Source organism: Leucoraja erinacea, chromosome 1, assembly GCF_028641065.1.
Source record: "Leucoraja erinacea ecotype New England chromosome 1, Leri_hhj_1, whole genome shotgun sequence".
Taxonomy (NCBI): domain Eukaryota; kingdom Metazoa; phylum Chordata; class Chondrichthyes; order Rajiformes; family Rajidae; genus Leucoraja; species Leucoraja erinaceus.
In genome coordinates, this window is record NC_073377.1 from 36,812,852 (window position 1) to 36,839,113 (window position 26,262).

The following is a 26,262-nucleotide window of genomic DNA, read 5'->3' on the forward strand; positions in this document are numbered from 1 at the left end:
GTCACTTTGAGAAGAGCCAAGAAAATGATAGTGTCCACTAAAACATGCATAAAACAAAGAGAGCCATTAAAGAGGCAAAGACAGCCTATGGAAGAAGGTTAGAGGGGTATTTTAACAAGAGGGACCCTCGGCGTGTCTGGCAGGGCATTCAGCAACTTACCAACTACAAGGGCAAGGGGGGGCCGACCATCAGCAGCAGTAACAACTCGCTAGCTGAGGAGCTCAACCACTTTTTCCGCCCGTTTTGAGCTGAATGAGGCGGAGCCTGCACCTGCAGCCGCACCCAGCACTGACGACCTGGCACTCACTGTGAGTACGGAGGACGTCAGAAGAGCACTTGCAGGGTCAACTCCAGGAAGGCTGCTGGCCCAGATGGCATCCCAGGGAGAGTATTGCGGGACTGTGCAGACCAGTTAGCGGAGGTTTTTAGCGACATCTTTAACCTCTCTCTGTCAACATGCACTGTCCCTAAATGCTTCAAGACTGCTACCATCGTGCCTGTACCCAAAAAAACATCTATTACCAGCTTGAATGACTATAGACCTGTTGCTCTCACTTCAATGGTGATGAAGTGTTTTGAACGGCTGGTCCTAGCCCACATTAAGTCCTCACTCCCATCCACCCTGGATCAGCATCAGTTTGCATATAGAGCTAATAGGTCAACGGAGGATGCCATCAACACAGCTCTACATTCTGCACTGACACATCTGGAGCGCCCTGGCTCATATGTGAGGATGTTATTTGTAGATTTTAGTTCTGCATTTAATACCATCATCCCCAGCAGAATGGTGGACAAACTGTTTGATCTGGGTGTTAATGCAAACACATGCAGATGGATTAAGGACTTCCTAACAGACCACCCACAGACTGTCAGGATGGGGTCCAATTACTCCCCAGTCCTGACGCTCAGCACAGGAGCACCACAAGGTTGTGTGCTGAGTCCCATCTTGTATACAATATACACTTATGACTGTACACCAACACACAGTACAAACAGGATCATCAAGTTTGCGGACGACACGACTGTGGTGGAACTGATAAACAACAACGACGAGTCTGCCTACAGAGATGAAGTCCAAAAACTAACTGTCTGGTGTACCAAAAACAACCTGGTACTCAACCCATCAAAGACAAAAGAACTGGTCGTTGACTTCAGGAGGAAGAGGAGAAAGGAACCTGCTCCTCTATACATCAAAGGAGACATGGTGGAGAGAGTCACTGGCTTTAAGTTTCTGGGAATAAACATCTCCCAGGACCTCAAATGGCAAATGAACACCGTCACTCTCGTGAAGAAGTCACAGCAGCGGCTGTATTTCCTGAGGTCTCTGCGGAGAGCAAACGTCTCACAGACGCTGCTGCTGTCCTTCTACCGATGCGCCGTGGAAAGTATCCTCTTCTATGGCATCCTGTTGTGGTTTGCTAGCTGCACTGTGGCTGAGAGGAGGGCGCTGCAGGGAATTATAAAAACGGCACAGAGCATTACAAACGCTCAACTGCCCTCCTTGGATGATATATACAGGGCCCGATGCTTGCGCCGGGCCACAAACATCAAGCAGGACACATCCCACCCTGCCAACCACCTTTTCACTCTGCTACCCTCTGGGAGGCGATTCAGGTCTCTGAAGGCTCGCACCGGTAGACTAAAAAATAGTTTCTACCCATGTGCGATAAAATAACTTAATTCCAACAGAGAACACTGGGGAAGCAAAATGTAATTCCAAGAAATGCAACATTCTTTTAAAATTCTTTTTAAATACTTATTTATTATTTTTACTAATAAGTGTACATATGTGTCAATGGTTGTCGTGTTTGTATTTTTTTAACCGGAGGAGATGTAATGGAATTTTGTTGCACAGTATTGTGCAATGACAATAAACGTATTCGTTTATTCATATTCTTTTTTTTTTTTACAAGGTGCCTGCATTGTCATATTATTCATTGATGTTGTGATAGGTTTATATCAGTTAGAATGAAGACTAGTGTTTCTTGGATATAATGTAGTTATTTTTCCAGTCATTTTGCGGTGAAGGATACATGGAACAAAATAAGCCTGAGATTGAATATGCAGACAATATCAAATGCGAGGTGAAAGTCACGATCAATGGATGTTTAGTAATGAATGATTTCTGTTGATGCATGTGTGATTGAGGATTGAAGTGCAATTCATGATTGGGGTTGAATGAGTTGTATTACTCCCTGCATTACCTTTCTAATTTTGTGTAAATGTTATAGATGCCAGAGATTCTATTGCTAAGGTTGCTTATGGCAGAGTGTTTGGATGGATAGTCAGCAAAATCAACCAACTTCTGGCTCCAAAAGAGGAAATGGATATTGTCGAACTATTGGAGATAGGTATGTAACACAAATACTTCATGTATCATATAGCCATATAACCATATAACAATTACAGCACGGAAACAGGCCATCTCAGCCCTTCTAGTCCGTGCCGAACACATATTCTCCCCTGGTCCCATCTACCTGCACTCAGACCATAACCTTCCATTCCTTTCCCGTCCATATACCTGTCCATGTATCAAAATCATGTGCGTTAAGCTCCACAAAGTTTCTCTATTCTAATACTGGTACACCCAGGATAATGGTTGTTCTCAAAGTGAAATGATCCATGATTGCGGTTGAATGAGTTGTATTGCACAGTTGTATTGCAAAGTTGCCATTTTGAATATTGGTTATGTTGAATGTGGCAGGTATATGTTATTGTTTCATTTGATTTTTCCACCTGTTGCAAATGTCTTCTTGCATTCAAATAAAGTAGTTGCAAACAGCAATCCTGATTAGAATCTTAATTTTTTAGGTATATTAGACATTTTCGGATTTGAAAATTTTGCAGTTAACCGATATGAACAAATGTGTATCAATTTGGCAAATGAACAGCTTCAGTATTTCTTCAACCATGTAAGTAAATCTGTAATTTAAGAATATATTGCTAGTCTAGGTGTTGGGTTTTGTCAGATTTTTGAAAAATAGTCATTATTAATTATGCAGGTTACATAGTCCTTTAACTGGACACTGTGAATGTGATTATACAGGTGCACAACCTTTTATCCGAAAGCCTTGGGACCAGACACTTGTCGGATTTCGGACATTTTCGGATTTCAGAATGGAAGATTTTTAGTGTAGATTAGGTAGGTAGCGCGGGCGGCTTGAAAAGTCTGGAGCAGCTGCCTCCTCCCCGGAGACCGGGAGAATCATTGCATAAATGTTAGTCAGTTAGTTTGGAGGGATTTTATGTGGTGGGGTGGGTGGGTGAAGGGGGAAACTTTAATTCTTAGTCCCCTACCTACCTGGTCGGCGACTCCCAACCTCGCGGAGCTGGGGGCTCCGTCCGGCCGCGGGCGGCGCCGGTTGTAGCTCCGACCCCGGCAACTCTACCCCTGGCTGCGAGGCGCTCCAAATCCAGCGCGGCCCGCGGCCGGACGTCCCAGCTCCGAGAATGTCGGGAGTCGGCGGCATCGCAGCGCTGGGATACCAGCGGGGAGCGAGCAATGCCTTACCGGGTCGCCGTGCGGCAAGCTCCGGAGCGCTGTGGCCGCCTTCTTCCAACATTCGCGGAGCGTCGCTGGATTTGGAGCCGCGGAGCTGCGGGCACCACCGGCCGCGGGCGGCGCCGGTTGGAGCTCCGACCCCGGCAACTCTACCCCTGGCTGCGCGACGCCAAATCCAGCGATGCTCCGCGATGTTGTGTGTCGGCGGCCACAGCGCTCCGGAGCTTGCCGCACGGCGACCCGGTAAGGCATTGCCCGCACCCCGCTGGTATCCCAGCGCTGCGACGCCGCCGACTCCCGACATTCGCGGAGCTGGGGCGTCCGGCCGCGGGCCGCGCTGGATTTGGAGCGCCTCGCAGCCAGGGGTAGAGTTGCCGGGGTCGGAGCTACAACCGGCGCCGCCCGCGGCCCCACCGGCCACAGCGCTGCGGAGCTTGCTGCACAGCGACCCGGTAAGGCATTGACCGCTCCCTGCCTCTCCGACCAGGTAGGGGACTAAGAATTAAAGTTTACCCCTTCACCCCCCTTCACATAAAAGCCCTCCAAACTAACTGACTAACATTTAAGCAATGATTTACAGATGTTTATGCGTCTCCCGGTCTCCAGGGAGGAGGCAGCCGCTACAGTAGTACAGACCTGGGTTGACCGTGGGTCGTTTTGGGTCAAGTTTGGCGCCAAACGCGAGCTTTGGTGCGCAGACGACATCTGGAAAAAATGGCCGGTTTTCGGAGCTTTTCGGTTTCTGGAACACCGGATAAAAGGTTGTGCACCTGTATTCATGTATAGTCTTTTCTCTGACTGGATAGCACACACTAAAAAAATTTTTCACTGTACCTGGGCACACGTGACAATAACTAAAATTAAACATAGTTCACTGTACTGTTGTCAAAAAATTAAAATCACAACATAAATGTATTTTTTCTGCAGCATATATTTTTAATGCAGCAGGATGAGTACAGACAAGAAGGAATTGAATGGGAGCTCATTACCTTTAAGGACAACAAGCCAATTCTGGTAAAGATAAGAGTATTCATTTCTGCCAAGCTTTTTTAGGCCACTGACATTTTGCTTCAGTTTGTTCAAGCATAAATTTTCTCTTTACAGAATCTGTTCTTAGCAAAGCCATTAGGAGTTTTTTCCCTACTGGATGAACAAACTGCATTTCCACAGGTGAGGAGCTGAGTTTTGAATAAAACTGATTGTGGCTTGCCAGTAGTGCTTGTAAAATGAAAGTGGTTATTCACAAGTAAAATGCAGTAAGCTCTTTCTAAAGGAGCAAATGTTTAGCATTGGCAGGCGTAAGGTGTGGAGAGAGAACAGCAGAGGTAACTTTTCAGGACAATGACCTTTCATTAGAATGTGCCGATGAAGGGCATTGAACTAAAACATTCAATCTGTTTTATTCCCTATAGTTAATGCCTCATCTGTTAGGTATTTCCAACCTTCTCTATTTCCATCATTATTCAAGTTGTCCATTTATTCCAGCTTTAGGATTTGCAATTTTTGAACAAATATACATTTGTCATGGTATGTAAGAGCCAAATTAGAGAGTCCTTTCCAATTTCACTACTTCCATTAGGCATAGGAGCAGAATTAGGCCATTCAAGCCATCATGTCTACTCCGCCATTCGATCATGCTTGGTATATTTTTCCCTCTCAACCCCATTCTGCTGCATTCTCCCCGTAACCTTTGACGTCTTTACTAATCGAGAATTTATCGATCTCTGTTGTAAAAATATCCAATGACTTGGACTCCACAGCTGTCTGTGGCATTGAATTCCACATTCACCACTCTCTGACTAAAGGAATTCCTCCTTATCTCCATTCTAAAGGTACATTACTTTATTCTGAGGCTGTGCCTTCTGGTCTGAGACTCTCCCACTACTGAAAATATCCTCTCCACATCCACTCCATCTAGGTCCACTTTCTCCTTTCATTAACAGGTCATACAGCACCAAAACAAGTCCTTAACTCTATCGCATACACACTGCCCTCTAGTTTACACAACTCTAACATCCATTATCATATTGTGATATAACATTCTCTGTACTGACCTTGATCTTAAAAAGTTATATTGCTGAGATGCTAGCTCAATATGTTCTGTTTTACCATGAGTGTAGAGGGGTATTCACAATGTTAAACCTGGAACTTTCTTGGTTTTCATAAGAATAAAGACATGCAAAGAAAGATGAAAATCATACTTAAAGAAAACCACTTATCAGAGAATGTGTGCTGAATTGGAAGCTAACAGCTTAGCAGCTTTCCAATTGCGTTTCACAATGGATTGTACCAGAAAGGATTGACAAAATGCAGCTGTAATTATAAAGGAAAATATAAATAATTGTATATGGCCATTCAATAAGATCACAACTCATTGGAATCTTGGATTCTCATTTATTTTCCGGCCTGTTCCTGATGGCAATAGACAATAGATGCAGGAGTAGGCCATTTGGCCCTTCGAGCCAGCACCACCATTCAATGTGATCATGGTTGATCATCCACAATCAGTACCCCGTTCCTGCCTTCTCCCCATATCCCCTGACTCCGCTATCTTTAAGAGCCCTATCTAGCTCTCTCTTGAAGGCATCCAGAGAACCTGCCTCCACCGTCCTCTGAGGCAGAGAATTCCACACACTCACCACTCTCTGTGAGAAAAAGTGTTTCCTCGTCTCCGTTCTAAATGGCTTACCCCTTATTCTTAAAATGTGGCCCCTGGTTCTGGATTGCCCCCAACATCGGGAACATGTTTCCTGCTTCTAGCGTGTCCAAACCCTTAACAATCTCCTACAGAGAAATTATCTATCTATCTTGGGATTCAATTATTCAGCGTCCATAGTTTTGTGAGGCAGATAATGCAAAGATTCATGTGTGTCTGAAGAAAGAAACTCCTCCTCTAAATTTTCAAATAATAATTCCTTACGTTGAAACTATGCCATCCAGTTCTAGGTTTCCTCACGTGGTGAAACATCCGCCCAGTGCTGTGAATCCATTTTCAAAATAGTAATGATTTAATTGCAGAACAGGTAATGATCTGATGGACAACCAATGATTTGATGCTTAGCCATTGCCTTGCATCAATTAAGAGGGATTAGTTTAGTTTAGAGATACAGTGCGGAAACTGGCCATTCGGCCCACCGACTCCACACCAATCAGTGATCCCCCACGTTAACACTACCCTACACGCACTAGGGACAAGTTTACATTTATACCAAGCCAATTAACCTACAAACCTGTACGTCATTGGAGTGAGGGAGGAAGCTGAAGATCTCGGAGAAAACCCAAGCAGGTCACGGGGAGAACGTACAAACTCCGTACAGACAGCACCCATAGTCTAGATCGAACCCGGGTCTCTGGTGCTGTAAGGCAGCTACTCTACCACCGCCCCACCGTGCCGTCCAGATTATGGAGAAATATTTGCAAATTTGGTTGACGTCAAAAAGTCATTACTATTCTATGTCTGTAACACGTTGATGTGCAAGTTCTAGTCCTAGTTCTAGTCCTAGTTCTAGCCCTAGTTCTAGTCCTAGTTCTAGTCCTAACCAACATGTCCACCTTAATCCCAAAGGCTAGGACTTGCACTAACCGTCTTCTCCATGTTCCAAGCTAAAATACTGCACTTCACCTTCTAAAGCTTCATGTCAGCATGGAGTTATCCTATTTAGCTGAAGACCCAAACCCTCATACACTGGATCAGTATAGATTTGAACAGATTTAGTTTAAACTTTTGTCTCCACTCCAGAACCAAGAGTTAAATAATCAGTTTAGAGTACAAACCTAAATCATCAGGTTACAATACTGATTTAGAAGTCATTGTTGACACCAGTGGCGGACCTACATGTTTGGGGCCCTGAAGCTTGAACTGTTGTGGGGGCCCCTTCGCAACCAGCAACGAGGTCTGGGTAACCACTGTTATCTTCTTCAATGGGGTTGTTCCACGACAGGCTGACTAGGCCCCCGGGGTCCAGCGGGGTTCAGGGGGCAATGTCCCTGAAGCTCCTGCATTTTCAATAAATTGAAGGTGATTCTCAAGCTTTCTGCTGATAGTTTACACAATAGCTTAGAATTTTTCTAACACATAAGCAGTAAAATAACCCCCAAAAGATATATATTTCATGAAATAGACAATAGACATTTCTACAATCAAGTCAAGTTTTATTCGTCACTTGCACATAAGGTGAATTTGCCAGCAGTGGTACAATAAAAAAAGGATACAAAAACACAATAAAAATTTACACAAACATCCACCACAGCATTCATCACTGTGGTGGAAGGCACAAAATTTGGCCAGTCCTTCTCCATTTCCTCCGTGGTCGGGACATCACCCTTCCGCAGTCGCTGCTGCGGCTTCCAGATGTTCAGACAAGGTAAGTCCAGATAAGTCCAGAATCGGCTCTTCCCCACCAGAGACCGCGGCTTCAAGTTGGTGTAGGCCGCAGGCCGGCGGTGGAAGATCTAAAGTCCCCGCCGCAGCCAGAAGCACCGCAGACCACAGAGCCGCCTACAGAGCTCCTCTCCATGGTAAGTCCACGCCGCGCCAGCGGTAGAAGTTGACCGCGGGCCAGCGGTTGGAGCTCTTCTCCTCCCGGGTCCCCAACAAGGGATCCCAGGCCCAGGACGCCGCCAGCTGGAGCTCTGCAGACTGTGGCTTCAGGCTGCCGCAGGCCAGCGAACGGAGCTCTCCCCTCCGGACTACCCCTGGCGAGGGCTCGCCCTCTCCGCGACGAAAGAGTCTTCGCTGAGCCCGCTGCTGAAGCCCCGCGCGCATCTCCGGGAAAGGCCGCACCGATCCTTGCTGTTCGGCCACGAGGAGGCGACATGGAAAAAGTCACCTCTCTGGCCTCTCCGTGGAGGAGGCGACAGAAGCGGTTTCCCGCTCACCCCCCCCCCCCACACCACCCCCCACACAAGACACAGAGAAACATTAAAAACACACATTAAGACACACTAAAAAAACGAAAAAAGTTGAAAAAACTAACACGCTGCTGGCAGGGCTGCCGGCTAGCAGCGTCCCCACCAACCCATTATCCACAATCAGTACCCCATTCCTGCCTACTCCCCATATCCCTTGACTGCTATCTTTAAGAATTCTATCTATCTGTCTCTTGAAAGCCTCCAGAGAATTGACCTCCACTGCCAATCCACTCTTGAAGATAGTGAAGTCAGGGTATATGGGGAGAACGCAGGAACGGAGTACTGATTGGGGATGATCAGCCATGATCACTGTGAATGGCGGTGCTGGCTTGAAGGGCCAAATGGCCCACTCCTGCACCTATTGTCTATTCACAACTCTGTGTGAAAAAGTTTTTCCTCATCTCCGTTCTAAATGGCCTACCCCTTATTCTTAAACTGTGGCCCCTGGTTCTGGACTCTCCCAGCATTGGAACCATGTTTCCTGCCTCTAGCGTGTCCAAATCCTTAATAATCGTATATGTTTCAGTAAATGGCCTCACACAGCTAAAAAAATCTTTACAAAAAATGTTACCTGAAATGTCTCTTTGCCGAGCACTAAGATGAGAAAAAACTTTTCACCCAGAGTTGTGAATTTGTGGAAGTTTTCTGCCACAGAAGGCAGTGGTCTCATCTCCTTCAGCAGCACCTAGATCTCCCTTCCTGAGCTCAGACACCCACTTCTCCTCACCTCACCTACGCTCACTTCCCCTCACCTACACACCTACACCTCGACTAATCCCCTCGCCTCACTAAACCCCTCACCTCGATGATACTTCTCCTCACACCTAAACCTCGCCTCAACCAAACTGAACCTCACTAAACCTCGCCCCTCAAATAAACCTCACACCTTAACCCCGCCTCAACTTAACTAAACCTCACACCTAATCCGCGCCTCGACTAATCGCTGCCTCGCTCCCGCTATTTATAGCCCCATCCCCGGCCGTTGGAGGAGCCTCAAGTGAGCGGAACAACTCCAACCAGGGGGGCGGGGTGGGGCGGGACGGGGCTCAGGCGCATTGCCCAAGAGAGCCGGTGGGAGAGGCGCACATGCACTGAAGTTGACATCGAGCCCAAGCACCTCCCCCCCCGCCCGCAGGATTTGAATCGGAAGAATATAGAAACATAGAAAATAGGTGCAGGACTAGGACATTTGGCCCTTCGAGCCTGCATCGCCATATGCTTCTGGGTCCGTCCGGGATTAGGGGCCCTGAATCTTAAGCTTCATTAGTTTCACAGTAGATCCGCCCCTGGTTGACACATTCACTAGATGGGGAATGTATATGGGGAAGTATCTTCAACTTAATATCTATCCCCTGGCAACCAAGATCTAGAGAATCCACCTCTTGATGAATGTAAGCAGATGATAAAGTTCAGCACTGCTTTCAGTGCCCTGGTGCAGGTTAAGGCCAGCACAGGAAAATTACTAAAACACATGGAACCCACAACCAAGCTTGTGATCCATCAACAAACCTGGTCCTCGCCCTCCTCTAGTTTTATAGATTTAGTGCACCTTTCAACTTTTTGAATTGTTTTATCCATTTATGCTATTTCTGGTTAATTTGTTAGCTTCCATAACTCATATTTTTTTAAATAACAATATATGTATGGAGGCTTGAACGAAGATTTAGAAAACTGGAGACACAATAAACTGTAGATATTGTCATCTTGCAAACACTCAGCAGGTCAGGAGCATCTCTGGAGGACATGAATAGGTGACATTTTGTGTTGAGAGCTTCTTCTGTAGTAAACTGTTATTTAAACCTGTTTCTATATTAATCCGGGCAAGTTTGCCAACAAAAATGATCTTGATAATAGTGATGAAATCAATATGAATGTTTTTCATGTACATTACAGGCCACTGACAAAACTTTTGTGGACAAATTAAACAATGCTTTCAAAGGAAATCCACACTTTAAAATAGGCAGAAGTCACAACCTGGTATTCACTATTGTACACTATGCAGGAAAGGTAAGAGTGTGTTACTTTTATTTATATGAAGAGACAGTAGTGAAAATGTCCGGTATTTTATATATATATATATATATATACCAGTAAATAACTGGTATTTTGCTATGATCCAAAGATAAAGCATGTGTTATTATTCTATCATTTTCTTTTACTCTTTAAGCCTTGATCTTGAAATTGCTACCCCCCGATAAAATCTATTGTTAAAATTACACCAGAGTTTGTTGAATATTTCAAAGCTTCGTCCTTCTCCTATTTATTTACCACTATTTGGTCTGGAAGGATTTGATTGTAAGATTCCAGGAATGTACTCGTGATGTGGCCTAACTAGATCATTATAAATAAGGGTCCAAATCCTGATCTGAGCTTTTTAAGTTTAAAGTGAATTATTTAATGTTTATCTACTTTGAAATCTGTTCAGCGCAGTTTTGCTCATTTAGTTTATAATTATAATACATGCATCTTTTGGCATTGTAATTCACTCTGCACTGTTGGCATTATCATCTAACACTCTCGTGTAACTCTCGTGTTATTAACGGCCATGCATTTGCATCTCTCTATACCATATTTCAGTAATTGATAAATATTGTGAATTGTTAACACCCCAGACTAGAGCCCCATGTGACATGCCTGCTCATTTTCTTTTACACTTTCTCCTGTGTTCAGACATTTTTCCAAGCAGAATGATTACCTGCATTCTTTGGCATAAGCTTCTCCTTTAGGTCATGGTATTGCAGGCCTCCCATCTGATTTTTAAAAAACCTACCACCCTGTATTTCCTATCTTAAAAAACATTTTGGATCCAGTTGGCTAGCTCATTCTGGATCCTATGCAATCTAACGTACCACACCAGCCGAGAATGTGGCACATTGTCCAAGACGTTGGTAAAGTGTGTATAGACCTTGATAAAGTAAATTTAAACAATATCTGCTATGTTGCCCATATCTCAGAATCCCCCCCCCCGCCAGTAATCTACTCGCCATTGATGTAAGGCTCACTGATCTGCAGTTCCCAGGCTTTACCTTGCAGCCTATCTTGAATAGAAGCACAATATTAGACACTCTCCAGTCGTCTGGCACCTCACCCATTGCTATTGATGATACATATATCTCTGCCAGTGACCATGCAAGTAATTGGAATTAATTGGCTGTGTCCAGAGAAATATTTATCATGCAGCAGTTGCCACGTATCCGATTATTGGGTCATTGTATCTCCAATGGGTGTTCTCTACACGCAAATTGGGTGCCACATTGTGACTACTTTACCATTGTGACGACTTGAATAATAGTTCACTGGATGTGGACATAAGATAACAAATAAATGTTTAAGAAGGAACTGCAGATGCTGGAAAATCGAAGGTAGACAAAAATGCTGGAGAAGCGGGTGAGGCAGCATCTATAGAGCGAAGAAAATAGGCAATGTTTCGGGTCGAGACCCTTCTTCAGACTGATATGAGGGTGGGGAGGGGTGGTGGGAGGGGCTTGATGAAGAAAGGAAGGCAGAGACAGTGGGCTGAGGGAGAGCTGGGAAGGGGAAGAGAAAGCAGGGACTACCTGAAATTGGAGAAGTCAATGTTCATACTGCTGGGGTGCAGACTGCCCAAGCGAAATATGAGGTGCTGCTCCTCCAATTTATGGTCGGCCTCACTCTGGCCATGGAGGAGGCCCAGGTAAGAAAGGTCAGATTGGGAATGGGAGGGGGAGGTGAAGTGCTGAGCCACTGGGAGATCAGATTGGTTATTGCAAACCGAGCGGAGGTGTTGGGTGAAGCGATCGCCAAGCCTACGCTTGGTCTCACCGCTGTAGAGCAGCTGACACTTAGAGTAGCAGATGCAATAGATGAGGTTGGAGGAGTGCACGTGAACCTCTGCCGCACCTGGAAAGACTGCTTGGGTCCTTGAATGGAGTCAAGGGGGGAGCTAAAGTGACAAGTGTAGCATTTCCTTCAGTTGCAAGGGAAAGTGCCAGGAGAGGGGGTGGTTTGGGTGGGAAGGGAGAAATTGACCAGGGAATTACGGAGGGAGCGGTCTCTGCGGAAAGCCGACAGGGGAGGAGATGGGAAGATGTGGCCAGTGGTGGGATCCCGTTGGTGGCGGCAAAAATGTCGGAGGATTATTTGTTGTATGTGATGGCTGATTGGGTGGAAGGTGAGGACAAGGGGGACTCTGCCCTTGTTACGAGTGGGGAGGATGGGGACTGAGAGCAGACTTACGAGGTATTGAAGAGACCCTAGTGAGAGCCTCATCTATAGTAGAAGAGGGGAACCCTGAAGAATGAGGACATCTCTGATACCCTGGTGTGGAACACCTCATCCTGGGTGCAGACGCGGCGTAGATGGAGGAATTGGGAGTAGGGGATGGAGTCCTTACAGGAAGCAGGGTGGGAAGAAGTGTAGTCCAGATAGCCATGGGAGTCAGTGGGCTTATAGTGGATGTTGGTCAGCAGTCTGTCACCTGCGATGGAGATAGTGAGGTCTAGAAATGATAGGGGAATTTTGGAAATGGTCCAGGTGTATTTGAGTGCCGGATGGAAGTTAGTGGTGATATGGATGAAGTCAGTGAGTTGTGTGTGGGTGCAGGAGGTAGGACCAATGCAATCGTCGATGTAGCGGAGGTAGAGGTCGGGGATAGAGCCATGGTACGCCTCGAACATGGATTGTTCGACATACCCTACAAAGAGGCAGCATAGCTGGGGCCCATACGCGTGTCCATAGCTACGCCTTGTATTTGGTGAAATGGGGGGAGTCAAACGAAAAGTTGTTAAGGGTAAGGACCAGCTCCGCTAGGCGGAGGAGAGTATCAGTAGACGAGGATTGGTTGGTTCTCTGGTCGAGGAAGAAACGGAGGGCTTTAAGACCCTCCTGGTGGGGGATGGAGGTGTAGAGTGACTGGACATCCATGGTGAAGATGAGGGAATGGGGGCTTGGAAAACGGAAGTCATGGAGTACACGAAGACCGTGTGAGGTGTCTTGGACATAGGTAGGGAGGGATTTAACCAGGGGGGGGTGGATAGGATGGAGTTGAGGTATGTGGAAATAAGTTCGGTGGGGCATGAACAGACAGAAATAATGGGTCTGCCAGGACAGTCAGGTTTGTGGATTTTGGGGAGAAGGTAAAATCGGGCCATGCGGGGCTGGGGAATGATGAGGTTGGAGACTTGTGGGGGCAGGGAGCCGGAAGTGATGAAGTCACTGATGGTGCTAGAGATAGTGGCCTTGTGCTCGTCTGTAGGGTCATGGTCCAGGGATAAGTAGGAGGAGGTGTCTGAGAGTTGGTGCATGGCCTCAGCTTTGTAGAGATCAGCGCGCCAGACTACCATGGCACCTCCCTTATCGGCAGGTTTGATCACCCAGTCTGGGTTGTTGCAGACTGGGTGATGGCACCATGGCACGGTCGATGTCCCGTCGGCAGTTTAAAATAAAAAGATGTAAAGCCTCAAGATGGCCATGAGCGGGTCCAAGAGGAGGGGGGGTCTATTCGAGACGGGAGAAGGGGTCATCACTGGGGGGCGAGGACTCCTTCAAAGTCCCTTTGCTTCAATGGTTTAATTCCAGTAAGAAGGAAGTTCTTTAGAAAAGTTGCAGATTCTGCAAACAACGTGTACAAACAATTGCTACATGAATTATAACATTCAAGAAGTTAGCCTAATATCAGCTGGATATGGGCACCCAGAGCTTCGAAATTAAGCTCATATCCTTTGTGTTTGTATCAAAGGCAAAGGATCATGGTCCCACCCTTCCTGTTTAATGTTCCTTTGGCTTTATCCAGTGGTTAACTTTGTAATGTCGGTTGTCATTAGTTGCTAATCTTCAACTAAAATCGTAATTGCTACGCGAGTCATGGTTTGAATGTTGGGCTTGGCATTTTTACAGTGGTTTTTCTACACTTCCTCTTTGCAGTATTGGAACATTAAATTGTTTTATCTCATGGGAAGGGAAAAATAAATTTTTGTCTGTGTCCGTCAGAGTACAAAGATCAATACGCTCCTGATTCCACACCCTAAAAACATGTCATTTGTACAGATATTGCACAGCAAGAAGTTATTTAAAGCATTCATCTATTGTTTCTAGGGACAAGTTAGCTTAGGCCCAGATCATGTCATCAAATGCATGTGGGTCTCGTCCAGTCAGATCTTGAAACATAGAAAATAGCTGCAGGAGTAGGCCATTCGCCCTTCGAGCCAGCATCGCCATTCAATATAATCATGGCTGATCATCCAAAATCAGTACCCCGTTGCTGCTTTCCCCCCATATCCTTTGCTTCCATTAGCCCTAAGAGCTAAATCTAAAACTCTCTTGAAAACATCCAGTGAATTGGCCTCCACTGCCTTCTCTGACAGAATAAATTGCCATAGAGGGAGTGCAGAGAAGGTTCACCAGACTGATTCCTGGGATGTCAGGACTGTCTTATGAAGAAAGACTGGATAGACTTGGTTTATACTCTCTAGAATTTAGGAGATTGAGAGGGGATCTTATAGAAACTTACAAAATTCTTAAGGGGTTGGACAGGCTAGATGCAGGAAGATTGTTACCGATGTTAGGGAAGTCCAGGACAAGGGGTCACAGCTTAAGGATGAAGGGGAAATCCTTTAAAACCGAGATGAGAATAACTTTTTTCACACAGAGAGTGGTGAATCTCTGGACTCTCTGCCACAGAGGGTAGTTGAGGCCAGTTCATTAGCTATATTTAAGAGGGAGTTAGATGTGGCCCTTGTGGCTAAGGGGATCAGAGGGTATGGAGAGAAGGCAGGTACGGGATACTGAGTTGGATGATCAGCCATGATCATATTGAATGGCGGTGCAGGCTCGAAGGGCCGAATGGCCTACTCCTGCACCTAATTTCTATGTTTCTATGTTTTCTAATACCATAGATTCATAACTCTCTGGGTGATAAAGAAAAACTGTGATCCTGTAAACTGTGACATTTGGCTCAGCTGTCCACAAATGTGCTGCATTGCCCCCAAAAGTTTAAAAATTGTTGTTCATGCATTTTACTAATTGTAATTCCGTCATGTCGAAACCATTGACTCTTTCTCTATTTTTAAATCTTGTACTGCTAAAATGCAATTAAGCTGCTTCAGTATCAGGAAAATGTTATTTGTGGTTTCAGCAAACAACACCCCAGATAATTAGCTGCAAACAATATCTTGGCTCAAGTTTATTTTTAAAATTACAAGTTTAATTCCGAGAGAGACAAGAGGACAATAGACAATAGGTGCAGGAGTAGGCCGTTCGGCCCTTCGAGCCCGCACCACCATTCAATGTAATCATGGCTGATCATCCACAATCAGTACCCCGTTCCTGCCTTCTCCCCATATCCCCTGAAATCATGATGTCATGTTAATTCCAGTTTAAATTCATTTCATTTCATGAGTCCTGTGGCCATTCCAAGCCGCGCGGGGCGGTGCTGTAAGGCCTCGCTCCAGGAGCTCTTCGACCCCGCAACTCAGGCGGAAGAAGTCGCCGTTGCGAGAGCCCTGAAAAGCGGTCTCCCTCCAGAGAGCTATAGGTAGAGATTGGGCAAGCTAAGACTTTATTCCTTGTAGCGCAGGAGACTGATCTTGGAAGGTTATAAAATCATGAGAGAAATTGATAAGGTGATTTTATCCGTGGTCAGAGAATCAAGATCCAGAATACATAGTTTTAACATTATTAATAGCTTTGCATGAGGTAGTAAAATTATGATATCTTGCATAGATGAATTTAATTTAGGACCTTTTCGCTTTAGAAAGCAGATTATATTTGTCTAACTGGTTGTGCTACCTTAAATCACTTAGTATAACTTTATGATTGAGGTTGATCTCAGTCCGTCTGGCTATTGGCACAAATCCTCCATTGCTTGCTGTACAGACCCTCAGTTGCTCCAAATCTGCTCTAACACCAGTTGCCTGTTCCCCAGCAGTCTCCCACGGATCCTTCAACACCACAAATGACTTGGCATATGGTGGGTTTTTGACTCAGCAGCACAATAAAAGCAATGACCTAGCTGCTTGTTCATTGTAACCAAAGCAGCGCTGCTGAAAATGCAGCAACATTTCAGAGTTGCTGTGGTTTCCAGTAAAATGATTGGTAGCTAGCTATCTGTGTACACAAAAGATTCCTGGTGTTTAGCTGACTTCAGAAGCTGTGTAAACAAACCCAACCCAACTGCCAAAGCTGGGAGAGCTCGAATGCTCACCAGACTAATGTAAATTTAATTATTTCCCACTCAGTAAAGTTTTATGAAATGTTAGTAACTTATAAAAACATTCCCACATTCGTTAATCCATCTTCCGCCAGCTCCAACGCTGCATATTCCCTCCACAACATGGCCTCTTCCAGTTACCCACATCCCTGCCACTTTCCCCATTTCCCCCGCCCACTCTGCTCTTGTGCTGTTTCCAACTGCTCTCTTTTCTCCGTACCTCATCCCGCTGTGCCCTTTCCTTGTCTGATTTCCCATTTCCCCATCTCTATATTTTGCTATTTAATTTTTAAGGTGTATGTTTTGTATTTGTTACAATACAATACAATACCGTTTATTTGTCATTTGAACCTCACATGAAGTTCAAACGAAATTTGGTTTCTGCAGTCATACAAGAAACGAACCAAGACACACACCAACACAATTTACACAAACATCCATCATAGTGAATCTCCTCCTCACTGTGATGGAAGGCAAAGTCTTGTCTCTCCTCTGCTCTCCATTCCTCTCCCGAAGTCAAAGCCCCCGGCGGGCGCTAGCAAGTCCCACGGCGACTTAAAGCCGCACCGGGCGATGTAAGGCCCTGCTCCGGATCCCGATGTCGGAGCCCCCGGCGGGAGCTAGCAAGTCCGCGGCCATTTACAGCCACGCCGGGCGATGTAAGGCCCTGCTCCAGGTCACTCTCAACCCCGCAATTCGAGCGGGAGAAGTCGCCGTTGCCAGTGCCCCGCAAAGCAGTCTCCCACCAGGGACCCGCGAGCTCCCGGTGTCACCATCCACCGGAGTCGGGTCGCAGCCGTGCGCCACCACAGCTCTCCACGCTCCGAAGCTGGCCAGCTCCACGATGGTAGGTCCGCAGCTCCGCAGGCTCCGTGACTTGAGCTGTCGTTCCTGTTGGAGGCCGCTCCACGGTGCTAGGCCCCAACGACAACGGAGACCCGACAGGGAAAGGTCGGGTCCCCATACAGGGAAGAGATCTAAAAGTTTCCCCCGCCCCCCCACACATACACAGTGAAAAACCCACCACAAACTATACACTCAACAGGACAATAAAATAAAAAAAGACAGACGGACTGCAGAGGCCGCTGCGACATCGATCGTGCCGCCAACCCATGGATGGATTGAGCAAGAATGGTAACCGATGAACGCGTAACAGATCATGACCAATTTATTTTAATCTACCATTTTTAATGAGTATATAAATAAATATATTTTCAAACCAAGTAACTAAAGGGGAAGACTATATGAGTTTGGTGGAGAATCTGAAACCCATTTGAGATATTTTGCACAACTTGGGACTGTTAGTAAACTTGTCATTTTTAACTCATTTTTAACTTCCTCCACAGGTCCAATACAATGCATCTGGGTTTTTAGAAAAAAATAGAGACACTATCCCAGCAAGTATTCGAGGGCTGTTTATTAATAGCATCACTCCACTGCTAAGCGTACTTTTTACAGGTAAATGTTATTCCTACCATTTTGGATCAAGTTAAACAGTTAAGTGCAGTGATCTCTAAGCCTCAGTAAAGTGTGCATTAAGTAGAACTACTCACTCACTGCACTTGTGACGGTGACCCAGCTCAATCTGTGTGATGTTTGCACATTGTCCTGGTGACTGGATTTCCCCTTGATGCTCCGGTTTTCTCCCATGTCTCAAAGACCCTTGGGTCGGTAAATTAATTATCTGCTATAAATAACTCCAGGGTGAGTGGTTGAATGCAAGGAGTTGGTGGGAATGTGGGGAGAATAAAAAATAGGGTTATTGTAGGAAATATAATGAAAAAGGAACGGCTGATGCAGGTTTAGACCAATGATAGACACAAAATCTGAGATTTTGCTCGACAAAATAACCCCCATTCCAATTTCTAGTTTTATTGGGAGGTGCTGCACGTGGCAGCCTCGCCAGTAGTTTGTCCGTCCTTTCACCTTTTTTGTTATTTTTAGTCTGTCTTAAAGTATGTTTCTGGAGGTTTCTTAGTCTTTTTTATGTAGGGGTGTGAGGGGTCGCATCTTCGCCCTCCCTCACGGCCTACCAACTGAATTGGCGCGGCCTTTCCGTCCGGAGACCGGCCAGAGCTTCAGCAGCGGCACAGCACTGAATTCCATCGTGAAGCTGGACAATGCCTTACCGGGGATCACGTATTGAAGCTCCGGAGTGTTGGGCCTGCTGCCTTGAGCACCGTGGAGCTGTGGTGTGCGGAGCTTCTAGCCGCGGGTGGCGCTGACTTTAACATTGCAGAGTCCTGGGATCTTTTGCCGAGGGTCGCCAGTGTTGAATCTCCGCCCAGCTTGGCCTGCGGACTTCGGGAGCCACGGTCTCCGGTACGAAATGGCCGATTCGGAAACTCCAAGTCGCTGAGAGTGTTATTCCGTTCCTATGTTGGAGTTCCGATCATCCCGGCGAGAGGGCCTGAACATCGGGCCACCGTAGCGGCGACTGCTGAGGGCTCAAAGGCCCCGACCACGGATGAACAATGAGGAAGATGACTGAATTTTATTGCCTTCCCTCACAGTGGGAAGCGTTGATTCCGCTGTGTAGGGATGTTTATCTTAAACTCTATCGTGTATTGTGTTTTTTATTCGTATGTCTGTATGCTAATTCAAATATCACTGGATCAATTGGTGCATGTGATAATAAATGTAACTTGAACTTAACTTATTTAAGAAATGCAGGCTTGCTGAGGACATAGGTGGGTGCTGTACTGAGCTCACCGGACTTCACCTCACATCGGGATAAAGAACGGTGCTAGGCCTTAGAGTTCTCTAGGCCAGACTACTGTTAAAGGGATCCCCCATCGTGAGGTAGAAAGGCATGAGATTCACTATTTAGTTATTTTGTTGCTGTTTTATTGGTCTTTTCTTTTTATATGGTTGGAGTGTTCTTTCTCCATCATTGGTCCAAATCCTCAATTCCTGCTTGTTTCATTACAGTTATTTCACGGGGGGGGGGGGGAACTTGCACATTTTTGGATAAATATAATGAAAATGATTCCAGTTTATGTATTACTAACATTACTTTTTAATTACAGCTACAGTGTCAAGAACAGGAACCCTAATGGCCCATCAAAGACCAAAAGTAAGTTATTCCAAACCAAAAATAAAAAACGACTGATGTGAGAAATCTGAACTAATGCTGGAGATTCTTGTGGATCGGGTAGTATTTAAGGAGAGAGAAACAGTTAATATTCCTGATGAAAGGTCGTTGATCTGAACTGGAAAAGTGAGAAAACAATCATGTTTATGTTGCTAGAATTCTGAAATAAAGAGCAATACAGGAACTATTTAAAGGATTGGGCGGCAACTGTGGGGGAAGGGAAATGTAATTTTATCGCAGAGAAAACTGTTGATTCAGTTTTGAGCTCAATGTCTGCAATGTCGTGTATGATGAGCTGTTGTTTCTCCAAATTACATTAAGCTTCATAGCAACACAAACCAAACCACAGACAGAGCATGGTGGGTGGGGCGGAAGGTGGGGGTGGGGGGGGGGGGGGGGGGGGGGTGGTAGGTTCACTTGTATTTTATTTGTCACACGTACAGTGGTACAGTGAAATCCATTTTTGTATGTAGTTCAGCACAAGTATCACCATACATAAGCACTTACATACATCTTAGATAAGCATCCCAGATATGGTACATGCATAGTACTATGAGACAGTATATGGAGTCGAGAGATTTGGCAACATTTCCGAGTCCCAGTTGTTATAGGTGTAGTTCTTAACCTGGCCATGAAGGCCCATTGTCCTTGCGCCGTTACAGGGTTGACCTAGGCAAGCATAACCGTTGGTGTCCTCCACCACTCTGTGCCACAGTAGGCTGCATCTGGTCCACGCACACAGCTTCTTGGAGTGGTGTCCGGTCCTGCCGAGCCCCAGGCTACTGCAAGGCTTCCAGCGGCCGACTCCACTGTACTGTCTCCAGTGGCTAGCCTGCTTATCGATCCACTGTGTGATTCCGACTCACTCGCAGGGGCCGGGCTCGGCGGCTTCCTTCTACGGGCTGGTTCCCAGAACCACAACAGGCGAGCCTGGCCTGATGTCAGCACGCTGGGATGACCTTCTGCTGAACAGCACACTGGGGCATGCTGAGAATAATGTGTTGAAATGGTGGACAGCTGGAAGCTTGGGATCTTCCATAGAGGACAGTAACGTGTTCAATAATTGTGGAAGGCTGCATCTCACAGTTCTAGCATTCGGCTGTTTTGTCTTCTACCTGTTGCTCTGCTTCATTAAATATTACATTGTGAAATTCATTCTGCATATAATGCCAGGTCCGCCATGTTTGGCACCATTTCATCAAGTTCAAAGTCCGGATTGACATGTGTTTGTTCTACCGGAGCAGCTCTGTTGCCCACGACCGTCTGGGCCTGTGTACTGTCGTCTCTCCCTTCTCCTCACCGGCCATCTTTGTGTCCAGGGAACAACTTCCTGAAGCCTACCTTACCGACGCTAGAGGCATTACCATGGTTCACCCCCCCAACCAACCTTTGCTCTCCACACCCAATGTCTCCAGTGACTCCATCCCGGTATTCCACATCCAATGATATTCCGGGCAGTCCTGCATCCGAGCAGTTTCCGAGTGAAGTTTCCTTCATAACAAGAGAATGTCAGTATAGGAGTAAAGAGGTTCTTCTGCAGTTGTATAGGGCTCTGGTGAGACCACATCCGGAGTATTGTGTCCAGTTTTGGTCTCCGAATTTGAGGAAGGACATTCTTGTGATTGAGGCAGTGCAGCGTAGATTCACGAGATTGATCCCTGGAATGGCGGGACTGTCATATGAGGAAAGTTTGAAAAGACTAGGCTTGAATTCACTGGAATTCAGAAGGATGAGGGGGCGATCTTATAGAAACATATAAAATTATAAAAGGACTGGACAAGCTAGATGCAGGAAAAATGTTTCCAATGTTGGGCGGGTCCAGAACCAGGGGCCACAGTCTTAGAATAAAGGGGAAGCCATTTAAGACTGAGGTGAGAAAAAACCTTTTCACCCAGGGAGTTGTGAATTTGTGAAATTCCCTGCCACTGAGGGCAGTGGAGGCCAAGTCACTAGATGGATTTAAGAGAGAGTTAGATGGAGCTCTAGAGGCTAGTGAAATCAAGGGATATGGGGAGAAGGCAGGCACTGGTTATTGATTGGGGACGATCAGCCATGATCACAATGACTGGCAGGGGTGGCTCGAAGGGGCGAATGACCTCCTCCTGCACGTATTTTCTATGTTTCTATGTAACTCGGCCTCAGGGCAAAGCATCTCTGCTAGTTTTGGCTGATGGATGAAACCCCTGGGTACGATCATACGCCTCTGTGTGTGTTCAGCCTTCTGATGAAGTCTGGGCATTCAAATCTATGGAGTAACCAAGATCATAGATGAACAGGAATTCATCGCTACATCACTACAGTATTTGTATCACCTGAGCAATGTGTGACTCCACCTGTGCATAAACATCATCTTTCCACTCCCCTCTCTGCAATTTAAAGCACACTTGTTTTCTCACTTTTCCGGTTCTGATGAAAGGTCAATGAAATGAATCATTAGCTTTGCTTTCTCGCCCCAGATTCTACCTATTGCTGAGTAACTCCAGCATTGTTTTGTTTTCATTCAGAGACATCTGCAGAAGGACAATACTATTTCTATTTTCAGAGCATTGTGTACATCGTGAATCAAAATTAATCTCTCATACTAGCTTATCATCAGTTTTTTTACCTAGTATGCACAAAGTTAAACTTAGATGGGCCCCATTTCCGACATCTCATATATTTGCAAGATTTGCCAATTCATTGTTTGGTTTTCTAACAAGACTTAATTTAAGAAAGAGGACACACAAACCACAGCCTGTCCAGGTATATTGGTTGCTAGCACAGCTGAGTGAGTTGCTTGGAGGAAAAGAATGAATGGATAGGGTACAGATTTATTTCCCTCCTACTTTGTCAAGTTAACCACAAATTCTCTTCTTTGCTTGTTTTCTCTGTGACTTATTTACTCTCTACTGTCTACCCAATTTCCAGAGTCATCTTCTCCCTTTTCTTCCAAAAAATACATTTTATATTGAATTTTATACCAGCCCTGTTACCTGTTCTGCTGATCTGAACCATTCCTTATCACGATCAAAGTATTCTCTCGCAATCTCCTTGAACCGTTATAATTGTCTCAAATTTTATCACGTCTTGCTTCAGCAACATGGCCTTGTGGATTTTTAACCCCCATTTTTGTTCCATCTTTTATTCAGTTTGTGGCCCTACTTGTTTCAAATACCAGGATGTTAGACTGCCTGCGATATTAACAGGGAGTTGTGAGTGTGGAATTCTCTGCCTCGGAGGGCGGTGGAGGCTGGTTCTCTGGAGAGAGCTAGATAGGGCTCTTACCGATAGTGGAGTCGGGGGATATGGGGAGAAGGCAGGAATGGGGTACTAATTGGGGATGATCAGCCATGATCAAATTGAATGGCTCGAAGGGCCGAATGGCCTACTCCTGCACCTATTGTCTATTATTGAGAACCTCTGCATAAGCAGTGGTAGTATGCACCACCTTAAAAACTATCCACCTACCTGTCCTATTCACCTCCATGTCCTGCGTTCCTGGACATTCGAGTTACTGAGCCAGGCTGTGTTGCAAACAGACGATGTGCTTTCAAAGCATTTAAAGTGTTGTCAATCAATCAATCAATCAATCAACCTTTATTGTCATCTTGCAAAGCAACAATTGTACAGTGCAAAATGAGAAGACGTTTCCCAGGGAATACCGGAGCATCGCACATAAAACTTAAATATATCACACATAATAAAAACAATAAAAACAATCCAGTCCCTGATATAACAGTACGAATAGTTAAAAAGTGCAGGTTAGAACAGAACACCACAGGAACTGTCCCCAATGGCCCACAATCTCTATACCCAACGTGATGCCGTTAAAGTTATCTTCTCTGCCTGCATTTTATCATTTAACGAACTTTGATTGTGGTTGCAAATAAATGTTTTAAGTGTTGATTATTGGTAGCATTCATAATAGATATTACAATGTTTGTAACTTGAACTATATGTAAAATTCTGATTCTGGCAATTTTTAATCTGTGCTGGTGGAGACAGTGAGCTAGAATTTATAACGTCACTGATCTCTTAAAACAAGAAGAACTGCAAGAATAAATAAGCATACATAATAATGGCACGGAGAAAGGATTCAGAAATAAATATATAAGAAAGCTAGTTTTAGTTCTCCTTGTTGATCGAATCTGTGAGGAAAGATCCAGAAAAGACAGCAGCTTTTATTTAAAACCAACTGACAGTTGCTGGATGAGCAGCTGGCCAAAATATTTATATTGCATTTGACTCTGTTAAACTTTAAGGTCCTTTGGTGAGTGGGGAAGGAAAATGGTTAAAGAAAGGAAGGAGCACATTGGAATCCAATGTGAGAGCTTGTGTAATTTGTTTACAAAGATGCTCCTTATATTGGTGATTAAAAGTTAGGCATAAAGCACTACAGCACAGAAACAGGCCCTTCTATCCAACTTGTCCATAGCAACCAAGATACCTCATTTACGCTTGTTGCACCTGCCTGTGTTTGCCTTGTATCCTTTTAAACCTTCCCTATCCATGTACCTCTCCAAATGGCTGTTTAATGTTGTTATGGTACCTGCCTCATCTGGCAGCTTATTCCATATACCCACCATACTGCAGGCCTGCCAACATTGGGTGAGAGTTGGGAGTGAGAAATTGCAAGAGACCAAGCCCGGGGGAGCGTAGCGACCAGTGGGGGAAGGGTGTGGGAGGAGGGTGTCCCCCCTCCCATTGGTATGGAACTTTTGTATTCTTCAGCTTGAAAATGGGCAACATGGTGCATACTGTAGCGAGCCTTTTAACTTACACTTGAATGCAATATATATGCTTTAAATTGGATTAGCTATGAATAAGGTTACACTAAATTACATTCCTAATTACATTCCACAGTAGAGCCCAGGCTCTGATCAACAGGTGCAGCACATGGATGATCTTAGTATATTCATGTATGGAAATCAGATTATAATAAAACACCTGGCCCGTGTTGACCAACCTGGGTCTCACTGCACACCTGGTACTACTCCTGGCCTGACTCCAGTTGCATACCTTCTCTCATTCCTGACCCCGAGTCCAGCCTTCCACCTGCCCCCCCTATTCTAAGGGGATCAAAGCTGCTTACCTGCATAGGTTCCCAGGGCTGAGACTCCCCTGTTTCCGTGCTGTGATTGCATACCTAGTACTATGGTTATATGCTTGACTCTGGATGCACACTTGAATAAGGTTCCTACCCCTTTGCACTGACATTATAATTACATTCCACAGTAAAGCCCCATATCTGATCCCTGGTGCAACCATTACGTTCAAGTATATTCATGTGGAAATCTAATGCAGTAATCCTTTACTGGGGCACTTCACAGACCAAATTATGCATAACAAAATTTGCTGCATTCATTGGCTTCCTTGTTATCTAACATGCTACTCCTTACCTTGTCAAAGAAGTCATCAATTGGTCGACCCACAATTTCTCATCCATAAAATTATAGTCACTCAGCTGCATAGTATTCTTACCATTTCTTTCATTTTCCCAGTGCTGAACAAAGTGACCTCCCAGTCTTTTTGCACACCCAATATTTTCAGTATTTTGCTGACTCTGGATGCACACTTGGCCTTGCTCCTAGCCCCTTTGCACTGACAATATATATGGCTCACACATAAAGCCCCATATCTGACTCCCTGGACTTAACCTATTACGTTCAAGTCCACATGTGCTTATCTAATGCAGTAATCCTTTATGGGGCACTTCACAGACCAAATTATGCATAACAAAATTAGCAACATTCATTGGCTTCCTTGTTATCTAACATGCTAGTTACTTTGTCAAAGAAGTCATCAATTGGTCGAGCACAATTTCTCATCCATAAAATTATAGTCACTCAGCTGCATAAGTATTCTTACCATTTCTTTCATTTTCGTAACAACGTGACCTGAAGTCATTTTCACCCCCAATATTTTCAGTATTTTGCTGTCTTCCTCTCAGCTGAGACTTTTCGGAAATGCAAAGTACAATAACTATATATTTAAGCAATATTATTCTATTAAATGTGAACTTAAGAGTACATAATATTTTCTATGGTATTCATAACACAACAATGATAAACAGATCTTGTTTTGATTGCACCTACCAACATGCATACATTATTACATTGCAGTTATATACTGAGGGGAAATTTTTGTTCCAATGCTCCCCATTCGCAATTACTTTTACATTTAAGTGATTGAACTCCAAGTGAAGTTTAAATGGTATCATAAAAGTAAAACCTCCGGAATGGATGATATTCATTAAGTGGTTGGTTGGGGTCAGTATCAGCACAATTACTATATTAAACTTTGAATCTTCAGATGGTCTGGTTCAAGCTAAAACTAAAGACAAATAATAATCTCCTCACACATTCTCCTGCAAGTATCTCTGTCACTCCTTTAAAATATGCCCCTTCTTTGAACAAGCTCTTAAATATCGCATCTGAATCAGTTTCCATCTGATTACGCTCCTTGAGGATGTTCATCTACGTGTTCAATCAATAAAACAACAAAATTGGGGACATTTCTATTTAACCTGTCAAAGGAATGGGGGGGGGGGGGGGGGGGGGGGGGGGGGGGGGTTAGAAATAGTCAGTGAG

At 45.0% G+C, this 26,262-nt stretch overlaps 1 protein-coding gene across 2 annotated transcripts in view; it reads left to right on the forward strand.

Annotated features, from left to right (window-relative positions):
* Window positions 1-26,262, forward strand: part of LOC129695751 (myosin-IIIb) — a 164,306-nt gene that overhangs the window by 84,088 nt on the left and 53,956 nt on the right. For both annotated transcript variants that reach the window (XM_055633018.1, XM_055633007.1), the window contains exons 10-16: window positions 2,233-2,352; window positions 2,813-2,913; window positions 4,431-4,517; window positions 4,608-4,673; window positions 10,308-10,421; window positions 17,946-18,057; window positions 19,629-19,675. In XM_055633018.1, coding sequence (XP_055488993.1) covers window positions 2,233-2,352; window positions 2,813-2,913; window positions 4,431-4,517; window positions 4,608-4,673; window positions 10,308-10,421; window positions 17,946-18,057; window positions 19,629-19,675 — 647 coding nt within the window. The remainder of the gene's footprint in view (window positions 1-2,232; window positions 2,353-2,812; window positions 2,914-4,430; window positions 4,518-4,607; window positions 4,674-10,307; window positions 10,422-17,945; window positions 18,058-19,628; window positions 19,676-26,262) is intronic.